General features: G+C 37.3%; 1 protein-coding gene across 2 annotated transcripts in view; it reads right to left on the bottom strand.

Annotated features, from left to right (window-relative positions):
• The window catches only part of KIF6 (kinesin family member 6), a 485,408-nt gene that overhangs the window by 329,343 nt on the left and 134,439 nt on the right, over positions 1–21,626 (bottom strand). For both annotated transcript variants that reach the window (XM_006148609.2, XM_006148610.2), the window contains one exon: positions 20,744–20,873. In XM_006148609.2, coding sequence (XP_006148671.1) covers positions 20,744–20,873 — 130 coding nt within the window. The remainder of the gene's footprint in view (positions 1–20,743; positions 20,874–21,626) is intronic.

The following is a 21,626-nucleotide window of genomic DNA, read 5'->3' as shown; positions in this document are numbered from 1 at the left end:
GATGGTCATGCTGCAATCCCTTCTCCTCCATTCTCCTTTTTTGGGGCACACACGCACACATGCCCTGCATGAGTTTTCAGGCACCAGGTCTGGGACTTAAACTGTGGTCAACTACTTGGGAATCCAGTGATGTAACCATTATGCCATCTGCTGGTCCCATGAAAATTTTTTTTGGGTGTGTTTATATATTATAATATGCTACTATATAAACTTTTTACAACATTAATTTTTAGTTAAGCTTGTGTTTTCAATCCCTTCAGAAATTATTGTACATAGTTAATACAGCCTTTGGGAATCAAATCTTATAATTTAACATTCAACTTCTGGATTTTGAAATCATTTTCTTCAATGACTCTATTTTGGAGTGAAACACCTCAGTAGGAATTTTCACTAATCTAAATAGGAAAGGAGAAGGCAATCTCTTTTAGACTGAACAGGATGTTACAATGTATGTCTGAGACTCCTTAAAGCACACCAATTAAGAGGTCAGTTGTGATGTGGCAGGGGTAATGCAATGTTTAGCAATGCTGAACACTCATAGCAAGGTCCCTGGTTTGTATTCCTGTGAATGCCAGGCTGTAAATGCTAAAGGTGGGATTGCGGCATGAAGACTCTCTGGGGGTGCCTGTATCTCTCTTTTTCTCTCCCTGGCTCTCATGAAAGAAAGAAAGAAACTCTAAAAATGTAAGGAAAAGAAAAGGGAAAACCTAAGAATAACAGCAACACAAAGATTAAAAATATAAAAAGTGATAAGTGTTGGCGGGGATGTGGTGAAAAGGGAACCCTCCTACACTGTTGGTGGGAATGTAAACTAGTTCAACCACTGTGGAGAACAATATGGAGGTTTCTCAAAGATCTACAAATAGAACTACCATTTGATCCAGCAGTCCCACTTCTGGGTATCTACCCAAAGGACAAGAGAATGCTCAGTCGGAAAAGTGCTTGCACATCAATGTTTATTGCAGAATTATTCACAGTCTCCTAGACATGGAACCAAGCTAAATGTCCACAAACAGATGAATGGATTGAAAAAGTGTGGCATATATACTCTGTGGAATACTACTCAGCCATAAAAAACAAGACCCTGGAGTTTGATGGAAAGTGGTCGGATATGGAGGAGCTATTGCTAAGTGCAGCAAGCTAGGATATGAAAGAAAGATATTGTGTGTATCCACTTAATATATACCGACTATCTGCACTCTATGGTAGAGAGCAAAATATTGAAGGATATAAAAGCAGCGAAAATAGTTTAATGGGGATAAGACAGTGTGGAATGGGGGGAGACAAGAAGAGAAGAGTATGGAGAAGGATAGCAAGAGAACAAATAGAGAGGCATGATATTAGTGGGACACAGATATGGTTTATTACCTGTTGATGATGACGTGTATAGTATTCTCAACTGGATTGGTCTGAGCAGTATTTCATGTTGGGTGAAGTCTTTTTACAAGTAAAATGAGAATTAGTGATTGACTGTTTCAAAAAAAATAATTGCAATAATAATAATGATCAGGAAAACAATGAAAAGATATTGGATGATGAAATGGGGATTTTAATGTCTTTGTATTGACTGATATGCATGGTATTCCCTCTGGAAAAAGAAATGTAATATACTGTAAAGTTATATGTGATTCAATGTAATATAAATAAGATTATGATGATAATAAATAAATAACTTAAAAAAAGAATAACAGCAACAGAATCTAGAATCTGGCTTTCTACTTCGATTCTCTTTGCTTGATAATACTTTCTAATATGACATCCTAATTGATATGTTCCTCTGCTTATGTGCTCTATATGAATCAAAGGCAAAACACTAACTTCTCCAAGGCTATCTAACTGTTTCCTAGGCTGATAACACAGCTCATCAGGTTAACTCTCCCCTTAACTAAGGATTACTTAATCTTCCCCCACCATTTAAATCTAGTTCATCTCATATTAAGGGGAGTACCAGCAGATGGCATAATGGTAACATTGCTGGACTCCCAGGTATTCCACCACAGTTCAAGTCCCAGACCTGGTAGCTTAAAACTCACACTAGGCACATGTGTATACATGCCCAGAATCCTGAGAGGAAAATAGAGGAGAAGGGACAGTGGCATGGCCATGTGCCCTTTGGATAATTTCCCCATGGGTCATTCTGCCTGGATTTGACAAGCATATTCATAGTAAAAATCTAAGTTTGCTCACTGCATTCTGAGGCAGAATTTTACATCTGTTTATCACCTCTGCTTGAACATGGGTATCGTCATCTCATCCACCAGCATACAAGTTTGCTCTCTGGACAATGGAGACTACAGAACCCAAAATGCCTCTCTCCTTATTTGTTTGTTTGTTTACTTGATTATAAGAATCGTCGTTAAATGTAATCTTCAATGGCAATAAGTAACTAATCACAATTATCTAGCTTATCCATTTTTAATTTTTTTAATTGAATGAAGATTTTTTTCTCTTTTATAATTCAGTCTGACTTTAAAATCACTAAGTCTGACCATACACAGAACTGGAATAATAATATTATAGGACTAAAAGGACTAAAGATCTTCTCTAGAATTTACAGCAGTTTATTTAAATCATCTCCAGGAAATATCTTTTTTATACATACTACATACCTTGAGATTATGAGAATGCTGAAAATATAATTTACTATTTTGTGTACAGACAACTAGGATACAGGTACTGATAACACATTGAGAAGAATTCAGATATAGATTTGTACAATTTTGTTCTTATAAAAGAAATTGATCCCTTCAAGTGAGATTATGGTAGCTCTTGATTCAGTCTTTGAGTTCAGATGTGAAGATTGGTAATAGACACAAATTTGAGGGCAATGTGAAGGAAGAACTCAAAAAGCAGAGCTGTCTATTATTAGGTATATTGTTTCACTCAGTTTTACAGTCCAGTAACATTTTCTTCACATTTTGAAGGTTCTTACTTCTCTCCATGGCTGTGAAGATCTCTTGCTGTTAGAAATGGCAAGACTCCAAATGGCGTGCCCCAAACCTAATCAAATTACTTGTTAAAGTTTTTGGTGGTTAATAAGACCTGCCTTCTCCCTCTGAGCTTGAAACCAATACAAGAAATAGTCAGTCTGCTAAAAAAGGGAAATGACCTATCTGCCTATTGCTAGAAGAATAGCTCCTATGCTTAAAATAACAGCCAAAATAGACTTCCTACCAATTTTCCCCAAGCATGTTCTTGATTTGTAAGATAAGCCGCATGTAATGTGTCTGAGTTATTTTCTCAGTTTCTTGTAGAAATAGTTTTACTTGGGATAATTCTAAGTCTCTTTGCACTCGGATCCATTTCTTGCTTTCTTCAACTTTACCCTACACCACAGAGATATTGATTTCTAAAGGAATCATTTTCCCAAGACCTCTTTTAGCTGGCAAGTAACTGGAAAGACAGGAAGGGAAATAAATACCCTTGTTTCTCCCTTCTTCACACATTGGAATCTTCTCCAGAGGCTCCCACCAACTGAGTCCTCTCTGTATACTACAGTGGCTTCCTGCTCTTGGTAACCTCTAGGTTGCATCACTATCCCTATTTGGAGCATTTCTAAGAGTCCTCCATGACCTATGCAACAAAGTTACCTACATTATATTTCAACTATGTAAAAATCTCTGCTGGATCCTGATGATACAATAAGGTGTGATACAATATAAATTCTCTCAGATATCATACAAAGCTATTAAAAGTATAAAATTTTATACTATGTATTGTTTACACTTTATTATGTTTCAAATGTATAGGCAAGACATTATCCATCTTGTCATACAAGATCTTTAAGCAAATATATATACATTTAACCTACAACTCAATGCCTGTAAGTTTGCTCACCGAACAATGAAACTATATAACCCAAAATGCCCAGGTGTTTCCTATGTGTTTACTTGTCTGCCCAAATAATCACCGCTGAATTTTGTCCTCAATGGCAATAATTAATTCACCTCAGTTGTCTATCAGATCTTTCTCCTTTCTTTGAAATTTATTTTACTTTTGAAAAACAGTATCTCTTTGGCATCATTTTCCAGATTTACATGTGTTTTAATACTGTAAACTGATTCAAACCCTTTTGGAAAATAAATGATGCTCCTAGCACTAATATAACCATTGTTTTCTTATTTTAAAAAATCCATGCTGCTTTTGAATTTCTAAAGAAATAATGAGTTATTATTTTGTAAAAGTGATATTCATGTAGATTAAGTTACATTGTACTAGAAAATTAACAAATAGACTATAACCTCAGAAGCTTCAAATCACAAAGATTTCTTCTGTGCTCACATTATTTGTCCAATATGGTTTACTGGTAGCAGTACACCATATACTTGACACTCAGATTCCAAGGGTGGTGGATGAATGGATATCTGGCAGAGCTCCCACCTCAACATGGTGCTTCAGGGTTTGCCACAACAGGGGAGATTAAAGATAACTGAATGCCAATTCATAAAGGCTTCAACCCAGAAGTTAACATGCCACTTTGACAGTTAACATGCCACTTTGACTCACATTTCATTGGCTAGAGCAAGGGACACGAACACTCAACTTAAAGAAAGCATGTATCAGAAGAAATAAACTAGACATTTTGTGAGCACTGGTAATCTCTACCATACTCATTGTTAAAAAATCTAAACCAAACAAAAAGAAGCAAAGATAATGATAAAAGATCCCAAAAAATTAATAATGTTAATGCTTGATAAATATTGTTTAGACATTTCTTTATACAAATAGAACAAAAAGAAGTACTTCCACTAAAACAAAAGTATACTACAAATATCATTGTTAACTGAAAATTAATAAATTAAATTTTGTTTGAATTTAATAGAAGGAAAAATAAAAGAGTAAAACCAAAGGAATTACTGAGCTTCTTACCACGTTTCTTCATGATGAGATGTACATATCTTCTTTTTAAAAAAGATCTCTTGGGAACCAGCAGTTAGCGTAATGGCTATGTCGCTGGACTCCCATGTAGTCGACCGCGGTTCTTGTCCCGGACCCGGTGGCTTAAAACTCACGCCGGGCGCGTGTGCGTGCGTGCCCAAGATCCCGAGAGGAGAATGGAGGAGAAGGGATTGCGGCGTGACCATCCCCCCTGGGGGGTGATTTCTCGCTTTCTGTCTGGTGAGCGCACGCGCCCTTTAGCAAAAATCTCTCTCTCGAAAAAAAAGAACTCTTAATCCTACATATTTGAGTTCTCTGTCTTTCTTACTAGGTATCACCTTCTTTTATATTTTAAACATCCTTAGTTAATTTTCATCTAGTTTTCTTTTCTTCTTGTTTCTCCAAATCACTTTATACCTTCTTAACTCTTTTTTTTTTCTACTTCCTCCCTTTTTATTTCTAAATGCACTTTCATCTCTTTGATGGCTTTCTTTTTCTATTTCATTTCTTTCCTGAGTTTAAGTTTACTTTTCTTTGTCTTCTTTGTCTTGTTATCTTTTTCTTTGAGCCCTTCTATAATTTTGAGCTGTTTATTTTTAAAAAAAGATTGTGTTTAGGTAACATGTTTAAGATTATGAAGAATATGTTCTCTGCTCTCTGAGGTAATCAGCCTTCACATGTATGTTCCTTAGCCCCAACAGTTACTCTCCAGATATGTATAGGGCTTGGGCTGTTTGCTTGCTGATAGCTTTATCTTTTATTTATTTTATTTTTTTGAGAGGTTTTCGCTATAGGGCGCGTGCGCTCACCAGACAGACAGAGAGAGACATAGAGACAGAAAGCGAGAAATCACCCCCCAGAGGGGATGGTCACGCCGCAATCCCTTCTCCTTCATTCTCCTCTTGGGATCTTGGGCACACACGCACACGTGCCCAGCGTGAGTTTTAAGCCACCGGGTCCGGGACGCGAACCGCTGTCGACTACATGGGAGTCCAGCGACATAGCCATTACGCTAACTGCTGGTTCCCGATTGCTTTATCTTTGAACAAGACCATCCCTTTCCTAAAGAGTAGTCTAGGGGATGGACAAAGGAATATTCATATTAGATTTGTATCTTGGATACATCTACATTAAATCTGTTGCATCCTTACCCTTAAGAGCATAAACTTTTCTCAGATTTTTGCACCAATGGGTCTGGGATAGATCGTAGTAAATCCCTTAAATCATAAACTCCCTGAACCCAACAAACCAAAGGCCATTTTTCTTGGCATGAGCCTAGACCACTGACCAGAAAAATGACCTATATTTAAGGTTTCTTCTTTGGATCCACCTTCTATAGAGTAGAATGAATATCTATAGACTAACCCAGATTTTTCTCCCATAATTGTCTATGCTTTCAGGTCTCATCACTGTAACCAAAAGATCATTGGATTTGTGTTTAAAAACTGTGGCTCTTTCTTTAACGGAAACTTTATACTGCCTAAGGTTAGAGGACATATGTGTTGGCTCTCAGCACTTTCCCTCACCATAATCCAAATTTCATAGTATTTGGCAGGCTTTCTTATAGTTTGAGGTTATGACTATTTCCTTGTTTCACTGAAGATGGCTTTTTCCCCTCTATTTTTCATTTTTGTTGCTGTTGTTGGTAAATTTAAATAACAGGGAATAGAGTAAGAATGATTTTCTTCTGCTATGTTTAATCAGAGATGAGAATTTCAAAGATCAGAAGAAACTCTGAACTAAATTTTTACAGACAAAAAGACTGTGCTCCACTAACAATGCATATGGAATATGTACACATTAATGTTCTAATTGTGACTGTTATAATTTTGCCTCATTTATTTTATCAGTGTTTTAGATCTCAAAAGTAATGGTTCATGGGACCAGCAGTTAGCATAATGGCTATGTTGCTGGACTCCCACGTAGTTGACCGCGGTTCGAGTCCTGGACCCGGTGGTTTAAACTCACGCTGGGTGCGAGTGTGTGCATGCCCAAGATCCCGAGGGTAGAAAGGAAAAGGGATTCTGGCATGGCCATCTCCCCTGGGAGGTGATTTCTTGATTTCTGTCTCTCTGTCTCTCTCTGTCCTTCTGGTGAGCGCACGCACCCTATAGCAAAAACCTCACCCCCTAAAAAAAGAAAGAAAAAAAAAGTAATGGTTCATGTAATGCCCCTGAATCAGGTTAGATGGGAGTAGAATGAAAACTATGTTATAACACAGCAGTAGTATGTAAAGAACATTGCATGTTTTTCATGTATCTCAAATAAAATAGAAAGAAATACAAAACCATTTAAGGGATATGAAAATGGAAAATTATGATAATGATGATGTGTATAATATCTCTAACTGGATGAAGATATAGTGTATTCATGCTGGGAAAATTCATATTGCAAGCTGTAATGATAAATAGTTATTGAATGTATTAAAAATGCCTGGCGTATAGTAAGTACTCAGAATTTAAGTCACTCTCCTTCTATACAGCTAGTAGGTATACATAATAGGTGGCGAGTGGTAGGGACAGGTCTACAGCACAGTAAATAAGTGCTGTGCATAGAAAGTAGAATCCCACATGGCCTACAGCATTTGAATCCTGGCCCCAGTAGCTTGAAAGGCGTGCTGGATGCATACACATACGCTCAGGGTCCTGATGGGATGGAACAAGGGAGAGAGGGATTGTGGTGTGACTATGCCGTACCAGGGGTGCTTGGGGTGCTTTTTCTCTCCTTCTCTCTCTCTGTCTCTGGTAAGCACATATACACTTTGGAAATTAATTTTTTTAATTTAAAAATTTGAAAACAAATTGATGAGAGGTTATTGTTATTATTATTTTTTTTTTGGAGAGGTTTTTTGCTATAGGGCACGTGTGCTCGCCAGACAGACAAAGAGAGACATAGAGACAGAAAGCGAGAAATCACCCCCCAGGGGGGATGGTCATGTCACAATCCCTTCTCCTCCATTCTCCTCTCAGGATCTTGGGCACACACACGCGCCCAGTGTGAGTTTTAAGCCACCAGGTCCGGGACTCGAACCGCGGTCGACTATGTGGGAGTCCAGCGACATAGCCATTACGCTAACTGCTGGTTGCCAAGAGAGGTTAGAATTTTTAATACATTTTTAACCAAAATGTTTAGCTACATATAGGAATATAATAATAGGAAAATGCTATTCCTATTGTAATAAGATCAGGGTCAAAATGTATTTTGCCTACATGTATTTTGTTCTTCTCAGGCTTGCAAGTCTTGTAATAAATTGCTAATTAATACAATTGATGTATCTTTCAAACAAAAATTTGTAAGGATGTGTCTCTTTAATGGTCCAGTGGAATTCCATTATGGAATACTATTAATAATTACAACCCAAATCCTCTTGTTTTTCACATGCACCACATGAGACTTTGGGGCTTAGTTTAGGTTGTGTTAACAAACACAACCACACAATAAAGCTTTTCTTTCCTTTGTGTGCTATCTTCATGTTATCAGACAATTGGTTCAATAACAGCTGTTCTTGTAACTCCACCATAAATCTACTAATCCCACTCACACCCTGTCTCCCAACTGTCTTTACACTTCCACAAGATTACACAACTCACTCTGAAAATCTGATAATGTGTAAAGCCTAAAAGCTTACAATCACATCAGTACAACTCAGATAACAGTTTATTTTTTTATTTCAAGTAAAGATTGGGTATATAGATTTCTAGCAACTCTTGAGAAAATAGTTTATAAATCCCATAAACTTTGCTGCTAGGCTGGTTATAAAGGTTGAGAGTATCACAGATTTTTAAAACATGTTGAAGCAATCTGTGATGTTCTCTGTATTCACTAATAGGCACAGTATACCACAAAATCATTTTCAGTTATGGTCCTGAGACTATAGGTCATATCACCTGAAATCATTAGGTCTTCTTCTCATACTAAATCAGCAAAACATTTAACTAATGACTGATCAGCTATGACTTGCCAGGTGCTGAGAAAATAGAGATGAACATGATAAAAGACTTGTCTCTAAAGAGTTTCCAGCTGAGAAGACCAGGATCATTCCAAACATCTTTTAATTTAACTCTTACTATAACCTCAGAGCAGGTAAATAATTATTTTGTCCATTTTACAGGTTAGAGTGTGGTTCAGACCAATTAAGTGACTTGTTCAAGGAAACACAGTTGGCAAGAGATGGAGCCAAGAGCAGAAAAGGAGGTCTCCAGAGATCTTGCTCTTCAGCACTACCCGCCTGGGATGGGAGATGGTGGTAAAGGAATCACAAACACCAGTGCTGGCTGGAGAGGCTCCCTGATGATGGTTCACTTGGGAAAGGAAGACAGACAGGAGGAAAGCGAGTCAACTACCCATGAGGCCCTGAACTGTTCCAATGTTCCCACAGTGTTCTATTCTCATCAAAGTTCCCCTTCAAGCAGTTTCATAGCAAATGTTATATACATTATTACATCTGGATCCATCAAGGTCAAGGGCAGTCCCAAGTACAAACTGTGAGAAATTATATGCTAGGTCATTTTTACAGTATCAGTTCATTATGGCTGCCATAACACTGTTCAATGAACTGCGTGGCTTACATAAAAGAAATGTATTGTCTCACAGCTCTGAAAGCTAGAGTCTGAAACCAAGGGACTGGTGAAGTTGGTTCCTTCTGAGGAGTGTGAAGGAAGAATCTGTTCCAGGCCTCTCTTTTTGGCTTATGGATGACTTTTTTCATGTTTGTATGGCTTTTCCCCATAAGTGTATCTGCCTCCAAATTTCTCCTTTGTTTAAGAACACCAGTTAGGGGACCAGCAGTTGGCATAATGGATATGTCACAGGACTCTCATGTAGTCGACCACGGTTTGAGTCCCAGACCCAGTGGCTTAAACTCATGCTGGGCGTATGTGTGTGCATGCCCAAGATACTGAAAGGAGAATGGAGGAGAAGGGATTGTAGCATAGCCATCCCTCCTGGGGGGATGATTTCTAACTTTCTGTCTCTTTGTCTCTCTCTTTCTTTCTGGTGAGTTCATACGCCCTATAGCAAAAACCTCTCAAACAAACAAACAAACAAACAAAAGAACCAGTCAGTACCTTTGTAAAGACTATATCTCAATAAGGTCATATTTTAAGGTGCTAGGGATTAGAACTTTAACATATTTATTTGGGCTGGGGGAACAATTTAACCCATAAAAGATATGATTGTGGAGTTTTGAAAGAAAAGACCTCATATACTTTCATCTCCAAATGGGCTTTCAAAAGAGGCCCATGACAGTTTAAGAATTCACTCTGAGCAGTACTATGACTCCTTAAATGAACATTTAAGTGGCACTTTTACTAGTAAAGGCTATTTCTGGGGGAAGGATTCAAAATGATACCTGATTTTGTATTCAGCATAGTTTATTTTATTCTTCTTCTTATTGCTTTGCCATAGGGCATGAGTACTTGCTGGAGAGAGAGAGAAAGTGAAAGAGCACCCTCCATGGGGAATGGTGATGCCCCGATCTCTTCACTTCTATTATTCCCTCCTGTCAGGATTTTGGTCACGCATGCTTAGAATATTTTTTTTTTCATTTTTTAATTTCATTTTCTTTTATATATTCAATCACATTATTTAGCTTACAAAGTGAATATTTCAATAGGTGAACATTTCTCCCTAGTCTAGTTGATAAAACTATAAAATATCTTCAACAGATAATACCATATTTCTTTAGAGTATTTTTAGGTACCAAGTCTAAGACCTGAATGGCACAATTGTCCATGTGGGATGCAGGTGCCTTACGTACCATGCTACTGGCTGATCCTGCATAGCATTTCTGAGGATGTGGGTAAAATTCACATGATCCAGACACCTCTTCCAAGAGCCATTTCTCACTACAAAAAATGTTTAAGAATCTAAGGTGAGGGACCAGCACTTAGTGTAATGGCTATGTCGCTGGACTCCTACGTAGTCGACCGCGGTTCAAGTCCCAGACCTGGTGGCTTAAACTCAAGCCGGGCGCGTGTGCGTGCATGCCCAAGATCCCGAGAGGAGAATGGAGGAGAAGGGATTGCGGCATGGCCATTCCCCCTGGGGGGTAATTTCTCGCTTTCTGTCTCTATGTCTCTCTCTGTCTGTCTGGCGAGTGCACGTGCCCTATAGTACAAACCTCTCCAAAAAAAGAAAAAAAAAAGAATCTAAGGTGACATATATGTTAATTACCTTGATTGAAATAATATGAATGGTATTCATAAATCATAACATAATTGTATCCTATACAAATACACAACTATAGTTCATCAATTTATAATTAAATAAATGACTAAATAAATAAAAAGATCCACACCAACCTGATCAGCCCTTTCCATGCTCCAGGCCAAACAGGGAACAATGGTATGGATGCAATGGGGCTATCAGATTTCAATACAACAATAAAAAACACTTTCTAATAGTTAGCACTATTCATCAGCAAATTTCTGTATTTTTTAAAATTTATTTTATTCATTCATTTTATCAGAGAGAGAGAGAGACAGATACACTTGACAGAGTATCACCCCACCAAGGTTGGCTCCCCAGCCTCTCAACCAATCAGGACCAGAGGTATGCCCAGGTCTGCCTGAATCTGGACCTCCTCTGTGGCTCCAGCATCACAGAGCAGCACCCTACCATCTGTGTCTCCTGGCTGGGCTGACCTCCTGCAAATCTAAGCATGGCATCAAAAGCAGAAACCATAAGATTAAAAAGATAAATTTGACTATATGAAAAAAAGCAATGAAAATGAAAAGGCATAAAATAAAAAATTTTGCTAAATATATTTTAAAAACCAAAAAGTTATTATCTTTAGTGTTCATTCATTCAGTAATTATTTACTGAACACCTACTATGTAACAGGCTATTTCTAGGTACAGTAGATGTGGTAAATTACACAGAGTGTTCTCATGGAATAAACCAGACCTACTTTAACATTCCAAGAGAAAAAAACAGACTGCATAAACAGAAGCAGAAAAGCAAATGTTGATAAGGATATAAAAGTATTCGATAACTGGGGCCAGCAGTTAGTGTAATGGCTATGTCGCTGGACTCCCACATAGTTGACCGCGGTTCACGTCCTGGACCCAGTGGCTTAAAACTCATGCCAGGCGCGTGTGCCCAAGATCCCAAGAGGAGAATGAAGGAGAAGGAATTGTGGTGTGGCCATCCCCCATGGGGGGTGATTTCTCGCTTTCTGTCTCTATGTCTCTCTCTGTCTGTCTGGCGAGCGTATGTGCCCTATAGCAAAAACCTCTCAAAAAAAAAAGTGTTTGGTAACTAAAAATGCAAATTAAAACAAGTTTTCCCCCACCCCAAACTGACAGAATTGTGTGGTGTTAACAGAGTACAGAATATGGACCTATTTGGTCTCCCACTCTGTGGGGGTGGGTTATAACCATCTTTCTTAATGATTAAGAGCATTTACTCCAAATTTTAGTTTGGGCACATTTAAGATACTAAAATGTTCCTGGGTTTATTCTCAGAGTTTCTGAAGCCATTGGTGAGAAATGGGATCCAAGACAGAGGCAGAAGGAGTAACAGGAAGAGCCTGCAATCACAGAGACAGAAGGACTAACAGGCAGGAGGCCTAAGCCAAGCCACTGATCTTTGGCTCATCAGCAGAGACCACATATCCAGCCTGCTATGTGGGAGGAGGAAATCTCCTGCCCCATGTGGTGCACAAGTACTGTGAAGTGGTCTGTCTGTCTTCCTTCCTTCCTTCCTTCCTTGCTTCCTTTTTTTTTTTTTTTTTTTAGGTTTTTTTTCTTATGTTTTGGCGTTTTTTACTATAGGCTGTGTGTGTGCTCGCCAGAAAGAGAGAGAGAGAGACAGAGAGACAAAAAGCAAAAAGCGGGAAATCACCCCCTGGGGGACGGCCACAGCGCAATCCCTTCTCCATTCTCCTCTCAGGATCTTGGGCATGCATGTACACGCACCTGGCATGAGTTTAAGCTGCTGGGTCTGGGACTTGAACCGTTGTCAACTACATGGGAGTCCAGCGACATAGCCATTACGCTAACTGCTGGTCCCACTGTGAAGTGGTTTACCACCTTACATTCTACCTGTCAGCCCCAACCTCCATCTACTTAGGGAGTAGTTAGGTTTGGGTATGCAAGAATCAAAAACCTGAAAATAGAAGACCCTGGAAGAATTCTTTCCTTATAACTTCCTTAGCTGTTAAAATAGAGAAACTCCCCTCTGAAAACTTGAACCCCAAACTTCTACTGTGGATTCCACACTCCTACCTGTGGTAGAAAAAGGAAATTGGCACAGAGATTACACATCTCATAGAGAAGTGCAGGAACACACAGCTACAAAAGCATACTACAAAGAAAACACAAGAAATGACTGTATCATCAGTTGACTAAAAATCAAAGCAGAACCAAGAAATAGGAAAAATCAGAAAAATGCCTCCCCATCAAAGGATCATAACTTCTCACCAACAATGGATAGAACACAAGAGATCACAGAAGTGTCAGAAAAAGAAGTCAGAATATTCAGTTTAACAAAACTCAACGAGGTGCAAGAGAAAATAGAAAACCAATTCCAGGAGATGAAAAAAAAAATTCTTCCATGACTTGAGAAAGGAACTTCATAAAGAGATAAACAACCTGAAAAAGAATCAAACAGAATTTTTGGAGATAAACAATACAATGTAGAAAAGTCAAAACCTCCCTCAAAACTATCAACAGCAGATTACACAACACAGAGGAAAGAATCTCTGACCTTGAAGACAACACCTCCAATTTAGTCCAAACAGTCTTCTATTCAGAATAGAATAGAATAGAATAGAATAGAATAGAATAGAATAGAATAGAATAGAATAGAATAATAGAAGAATAACCATTAAAAACGAGGACAACATATTAGACATTATGGTGAAAGAATTGGCTCCTCAGGAAATACTTAAGGAACTACTATACCATGAAAACTAATGGGAGACAAACAGAAGTAAGAGAACACAAAATTACTTGAAAAAATGGGTAAGTCTACATTTATTGATAATAACATCGAATGTCAGGAATACATTTCCCAACTGAAAGACTAAAAATGCTGATTCGAGTATTTTACAAACACGTAGGTTAAGTACAAATTCACCAAATATTTGATGGTTTTCTTCACAGGATTCAATTTATATATTTATTATAACCATTACTCAGTGTACACAACTAGATAACAGAGGAAAAGTCCAAAATGTTACAAGTAGTTGAGTCTTTCTTTGGAATGAATTTGAAAAAGGCTAAAGTCAAGAACTTTGTAAAGCCTATAAATCGCCAATTCACTGGCTTTACCATCTTCACTTTTAAACATCTCTTTCCATTTTGTTTTGCTTTTAGTTTTTAGAAGACTTCCTTCCTTCTTTCTTTTTTCTTTTCTTTTTTGGAGAGATTTTTGTTGTAGGATGCATGCGCTCATGAGAGACACAGGGAGAGACAGAGAAAAAGAAGGTGAGTAACCACCTCTCAAGGGGATGACCATGTCACAATCCCTTCTCTCTGTTCTCCTCTCAGGATTTTGGGCATACATGTGCACACATGTTGCATGAGTTTAAAGTCACTGGATCTGCAACTTGAACTGCAGTTGGTCATGTGGGAGTCTACTGACTTAACCACTATGCTACCTTCTAGCCACGAGGACTGTTTTCTTTATACCAAATTAAGTACTGCAGTCTTAACAAGAACTCACAGGATGTAAGTAAAAGTTTGCTTTTTCTAGTTCTTTCTTTTTTTTTAATTGTTTTATACAATTTTACCTATCTCTAATGGACCAATGATTGATGCCCCCAGAGTTTTTTTCAGATTACAAATTCTTTTTTTTTTTTTTTTTTGAGAGGTTTTTCACTATAGGGCGCGTGTGCTTGCCAGACAGACAGAGACAGAGAGACAGAAAGTGAGAAATCACCCCCCAGGGGGGATGGTCATGCCGCAGTCCCTTCTCCTCCATTCTCCTTTCGGGATCTTGGGCATGCATGCACACGCGCCCGGCGTGAGTTTTAAGCCACCAGGTCCGGGACGCGAACTGTGGTCGACTACATGGGAGTCCAGTGACATAGCGATTACGCTAACTGCTGGTCCCTTAGATTACAAATTCTTATCTCCCCAGTTCTGTACAAGAAAATTTCAAAATCTTTCATTGGTATGTTTAGTTATCTTTGTGAATTCATGAGATATTTTGCCTGATTTTCATTTTTTCTTTTATTTCTTTATTTTTCTTAACATGCAATCACTATGTATCTTTATAGCATACAGATGAATTTTCTCAGCATGAATACATTGTATATAAGTCCAAAGACATTACTGTATACATTAACATCACCAGATAATTTTCAATTTTTTAAGAGATTTTGCTGCTTATTTCCTTCCTTGATTCTCAATATGTTTTTCTTTAGAACTGTATCTCACACTGGAACCAGCAGTTAGCATAATGGCTATGTCGCTGGACTCCCATGTAGTCGACCATGGTTCACGTCCCGGACCTGGTGGCTTAAAACTCACACTGGGCGCATGTGCGTGCGTGCCCAAGATCCCAAGAGGAGAATGGAGGAGAAAGGATGGTGGTGTGACAATCCGCCCTGGGGGGTGATTTCTCGCTTTCTGTCTCTATGTCTCTCTCTCTGTCTGGCGAGTGCACGCGCCCTATAGCAAAAACCTCTCCAAAAAAAAAGAAAAAGAACTGTATCTCACAGTAAAGCAATTTAGTACATACTTACAGAATAACAATTGAGTGGATTTTGAATGTTCAAAACATAAAAAACTGTTAAATGCTAAAGGTGGTGAATAAGTTCATATTCTTGACTTGTTTATTATACAATATGTACATGCTTTTAAAGGCCACTCTGTACCCTACAAAGATGTGTATGATGATATGTAAATCATAAATACAATAAATACTTGAAGAGAAAAAGAAAAAATGGGATCAAAGAAGCTTCATTATTAAACTCTCAGGTAAGTTACCCTGGGACCATACTTGGGCACAGAGTGTGCCAGACCATGAGTGGGATTGAGCCTTCATGGGAGGGCAAGTGCTAATAGCTATGGGACAATGCAAAGCCTGACAAATGCTGAATGTCTTGTTAACTAGATTTGATGAATTAAAAGAAATATTTCAACTATTCACGTATTTCAACTCTTCAAATATTTTAACCCCCTAGCCAAGTGGTTAAGAGAGCTGGATTCCAAACAGTCAATCAGTGAATCCTGGCCCCAGAGGTTTAAAAAACACACCAGATACATGTGCATGCATACCCAACATCCAAAAAGGATAAAGAAATGGAGAAAAAGAGATCTTTGTGTGAATACATGCCACTGAGGGTGGGTGCCTTCTCTCCTCCCTCCTCTTCTCCCTCCTCCTAACTGTCTTTCTCTAGCAGGTGCATGTGCCCTCTGGATATTAAAATACATATATTTCAACTATAAGACAAAAAACATCAAGTGATACTGCTGGTGGACTTTGATGCTGTGTCAACTTTCATAATATTTATTCTCTTTGGCCTGGCAATTCAACTTAAACAAAAAATTTACACTAAGGACATAATCAGGTTTTATTCAAAACATTAGCAGGATTGCAGAAATTATTTAAGAGTTGTGAACAAACAGAAGAGGATGAAACTACTCTTAATAACTTTTCCTTAAAACGCTGGCCATGAGTAAGAAACATGAAAGGAAAGAGCATTCCACTCTGTGTCCTGCACATTCAGGCTTTGTTTTGCAAATGTTTTCTGGTTACCATGGCAACTTCTGGATGTCTGTGTAAATGGGAAATTGAAAACTTTTTTTTCATGATTAGTGTGTTCTTTTCATCCTGGTAAGTTTGTTCTCTGCTGACAAATTACATTCTGACAGCTAGGTTGTAATCCAAAACATGCTTTTTCAGAGACTGTGAATAATAAAGAATTTCCTGGGATTGACAGTTAACCTTCATTTATATTTTAATGTATTTGCTTTCATTAAATTCAAGATGTAAAGTGTTAAATAGCCGCAATACATTTTAAATAATTTAGAAATCTATCCTCACTTGACATATGTCAGTTTGATTATTGTACTTGTGAAATGTGGTGTGTGGAAGGAGTATCAGCTTTCAAATCAGATGTGAAACTGAAGCTGACTCATGGCGTTTACTGCTTGTGTGACCTTGAAGAAATAGTCTAACTCATTGAGCCTCAGTTTCCACCTATAAATAAGAATCAGAAATAATACATATAAAGTGTCTACAATAGTGTCAATTTATTGAGTGGACAAAATATTGAAATACTGAGCACAAATAGAAATTATAAAGCAAAACAAGATGCTCTGAAATGAAATGCTATGTAAACTTTCTACAAATGAAAATAACACTATAAGAATCTTAAAATCCACATTACAAGTGGCACATAAACTCAACCTATATAATAAGTCAGTCTATCGAAAAGTATTGATGTAGAATGGGTAATAACATCAACAATAACAAAAATAAAGGCCCACCACCATAACAGATGTCAATAACTGGTTCTCCCTATCTGCGTTTGGTTTTTACTTAACTATTTTGCATCTCGGGTGGTAAGTTCCAGAGGGGTGTGCATGTGGAAGAAAAAGAATGACCTGACAGAGAGGTTTCTCAGATTTACCTTTTCAGCTTACTGTTCTCACTACTTCCTATCAGAAATGAAATAAAAAATCAAATTTCTGGAGTGTGATTTAAAAAAAAAGTACCAGTGACAACAGTTCTTTACATGGTAAACTATTATACTCCACCACCATCACTCCATTCCATACACTGCACTGTAGATGGATGACAGTTTCAGGACCCTCCATGTCCAATCAAAAAGTGACTAAGGTTGGGGCCCTTGACCATGATGGGTCAATCCTGACTCCAGCCTAGGGTTTCCATATAAAATAGAGGAACCCAGTTAAATTTAAATGTCAACTAAACAATGAATAATTTATATTATAAGCTATGTCCCTAATTTACACCGAGACATAGTTAAACTCCATACCATGATGATCTTGCCAGATCTGTCAATAATAGCTGCAATTCTGTAGAGAACTTCCTGTGTTTTATACATTGTTTCACATGCTAAATAAATATTTATTCAATAAAAATATGCCAGTGCATAAATAATCAGAGATTAAGAAGAATAAACAGTATACTTGTAAATGAAAAATTACTCAAAACTTTTCTAATTAAGACACTAACCAAAGAGGTAAAACCTAAAGAAAAATCTATGAAAAACTGAAAAAGAAGTTGAATATAATAATAATAATAAAAAGAAATACAATGCTCTTGGTTTGGAAGAATCAATATAATAAAAATGTCAATTCTACCCAAATTAATTTACAAATTGTATGCAATTCTAATAAAATTACTGGTAACATTCTTCATAGAAATAGGAAAAAAATTGGGACCAACAGATGGTGTAATGGCTATGCTGATGGACTCTCAGTTGTCGACCATGGTTGGAGTCCCAGACCTGGTGGCTTAAACTCACACCGGGTGCATGTGCATGCATGCCCAGAATCCCAAGAGGAGAATGGAGGAGAAGGGATTGTGGCATGGCCATCCTCTCTGGGGGATGATTTCTCACATTCTGTCTCTCTGTCTCCCTCTGTCTTTCTGGTGAGTGCATATGTCCTATAGCAAAAACCTCTCCCGAGAGAGAGAGAGAGAGAGAAAAGGAAAAAATTATAAAATTTATCTGGAACCATAAAAGACCCTGTATCACTAGGCAATACTGTACAAAAAGAATAGAGCAGGAGGTATCTTATTCAAGCTCAAAATATATTACAAAGCTGTGATAATCAACACAGCATGGTACTGACACAAAAATAGACACATAGACCAGTAGAACAGAATAGAGCACCAGGAACAAACCCAAAAACATGCAATCAACTGACATTTGACAAAAGGCACAAGATAATACAGTGGAGAAAAGAATGACTTTTAGCAAATGGTATTAGAAGAACTGGATAGCCACCTGCAGAATAGTGAAACTACCTTTGTCTCTCACTATTAACAAGAATCAACTCAAAATAGAACAAAGATCTAAGTGGAAAGTCTCAAACTATAAAACCACTAGTGAAAATATTTGAAGATATTGGAGTAAGCAAAGATTTCTTAAAGAAGATCCCTAAATTGCAAGCAACAATTTCAGAAATAGACAAGTAGGACAACATACACTTAAAAGCTTCCTCACAGCAAAGGAAACAGCAACTAGAGTAAACAGATGACACACCACACAGAACGGGAGAAAATATTTGCAAACTATGCTTCAGATAAGGGACTGAAAATCAGAATATATAGGGTACTCAAGCAGCTCACCCACAACAACAACAAAAAAAACAAAAACAAAAACAAAATAAAAAACAAACCAATTTTTAAATGGGCAAATGACCTGAACAGACAATTCTTTAAGGAAGACATATGAGTGGCCAAAATGCATGTGAAGAAATGTTAGGCAAATCAAAGCTACAATGAGTTATTGCTTAACCTCAAGTCAGAATGCCTACGATCAAAAACAAGGAACAAGTACTGGTGAGGCTGTGGTAAAAAAAGAGCCTTCCTACACTGTTGGTGGGAATGTAAATTAGTATAGCTACTGTGGAAAGACAATATGGAGGTTCCTAAAAACCTACAAATACAACCACCATATGACCCAGGAATCCCACTCCTTGGTGTATACACAAAGGATAGGAAAACACCCAATTGAAAAGACACTTAAATATCCATATTTATTGCAGCATTATTCACAATTGGGAAAACATGGAATCAACCTATGTGCCCAAGAACTGACAACTGAGTTGAAAAAATGTGGTACATACACACTGTGAAATACTACTTAGCCATAAGGAATGAAGAGAACCTGTCTTTTAATACAAAGTGGATGAATACAGAAGATTTGATGGGAAGTGAAGTAAACCAGGTCATGAAAAGACAAACACTATATCCCTGCTCAATACTAAATGTCTGCACTCTATGGCAGAAACTGAAAGATCTGAAATATAATAGTAAGGAAGATAAATGTAGATACCAAGGACGATACAGGAGGGGAGGGGTTATTAGAAGGTGGGAGAGAGGGGCTCAGAAAAGAAACACTTAACAGACAGAAACGGGTAAAGTTCTCTGTAGAAAATGATGCAGAAACTGAATATTTGGAAGGTATAAAAGCAGGGAGAGCAACAGTAGATACTAGAGAAAGTAAGTATAAGGGTAATATGGGAATGGGTAATAGAGGGTGGGAGGGCACTAGGGGGGAAAAAGTATGTTTAATTGACAACAAAAAATGAAAAGCTGTCTGCTGTTTAATTGACAACAAAAAATGAAAAGCTGTTTGCTAATAATGAATATAGTAATGTCTTTATCTTGACTGATATGCATTTATTTTTACAGCAGGCTGTAAAAATAAATGTGATTAAATGTGAATTGAAATAAAATGAAATGGTATATATGGTAATATTCTTGATTTAATTGTTGCAAACTGCATGCATGTCTCACAAAACTATATGGTGTGCTATAGGGAAGTGCAATAATTACATGTAAATAAGAAATCATGAAATTAAAAAAAATTGAAGGATAATAGGTAATAATCCCCCTAATATGACACTTACTCAGTTGTCAGTGATTAGCTACAAACTATTTTAAGTAAAATTGAAAAGTATAAAAAGTAAAACTAAATGGTAGACAACACAGTAGAGTAGAAAAGGTGAATTGGGAATCCAAGAGTCTAGATTTCAGTCTCTGCTCATTAATTATCTGGGTGAACTTGGGAAAGTCTCCTCATTTCTCTTGATCTACACTTCCTCATACAAAACATGAGATTGGAATGACACTATTTTTAAGGTCATTTCTTCCCCCGCCCAAATTCTATGTATATAACTAGAAAAGCAGCCCAAAGAGAAAAGTTTAGTACCTCTGCAATCATTCTGTTAGTGTCTCCTAAGAAAAGCAAATTCAGAGCTTCTTCCTCTGTGGTTGCCTGATGAAGAGAGAGGTTTTTCAGATGAATGTTCTGGTCAGGGTCCTCCAGTATTGTCACTTTCCTAGGGAAATGGGAAGCAAGGAAAAAAAAATAAGTACTGTTCATAATGAAGAGAATTTTCCTATATGTTTAATTCTTTTTTTAAAATTAATGTATTTATTTTACATTCTTTCACTGAACATCATCACAGCATAAAAAAATGCAATTTCCCCTCCATAATACACTGTAAAGTGACTTACCCATACATGTTATTGTCAACAAATAATTTTCCATTTCTTGTTTCTTGTATATGTATTTTTTCTCCCCTATTTCTCACCCTCTGCCATTTCCCACTCTCCTCCTACACTTTCTCTGGTATCTGGAGTTGCTTTCCACTCCTTTTTAATTTTATCTCACATTACATCGATTCAAAAATTATATTAATTAATCTAACTAGTTTTAATAGTAAGTTTAGCTGATATATACATATCTGTAAACACATGTTGACTTTAGGCATGCAACGCTGTGGGTAGAATGAATATACTATAAAGTAGTACCTTAGATAAGGCTATATAGCTTACTGTGGTCATTAAATAGGTATTTAAAAATATATGTGTGTATATATACATATATGTATATATTTGTATTATTTATTATCATTTATACATTTAATCATTATACATCATTTAGTTTGTAAAGAGATTTTACCCAACATGATATATGTCACACAGCAGATGAGTTAAGACTACTATACATGACATCACCAACAGGCAACAAACCATATCTGTGTAACACAAATGTCTTACTTCTCCATATTTTCCCAAATTTCCCTTAC

This window comes from Tupaia chinensis, unplaced genomic scaffold (assembly GCF_000334495.1).
Source record: "Tupaia chinensis unplaced genomic scaffold, TupChi_1.0 Scaffold000238_1, whole genome shotgun sequence".
Taxonomy (NCBI): Eukaryota; Metazoa; Chordata; class Mammalia; order Scandentia; family Tupaiidae; genus Tupaia; species Tupaia belangeri.
This window is presented reverse-complemented; position numbering and strand designations above follow the sequence as displayed.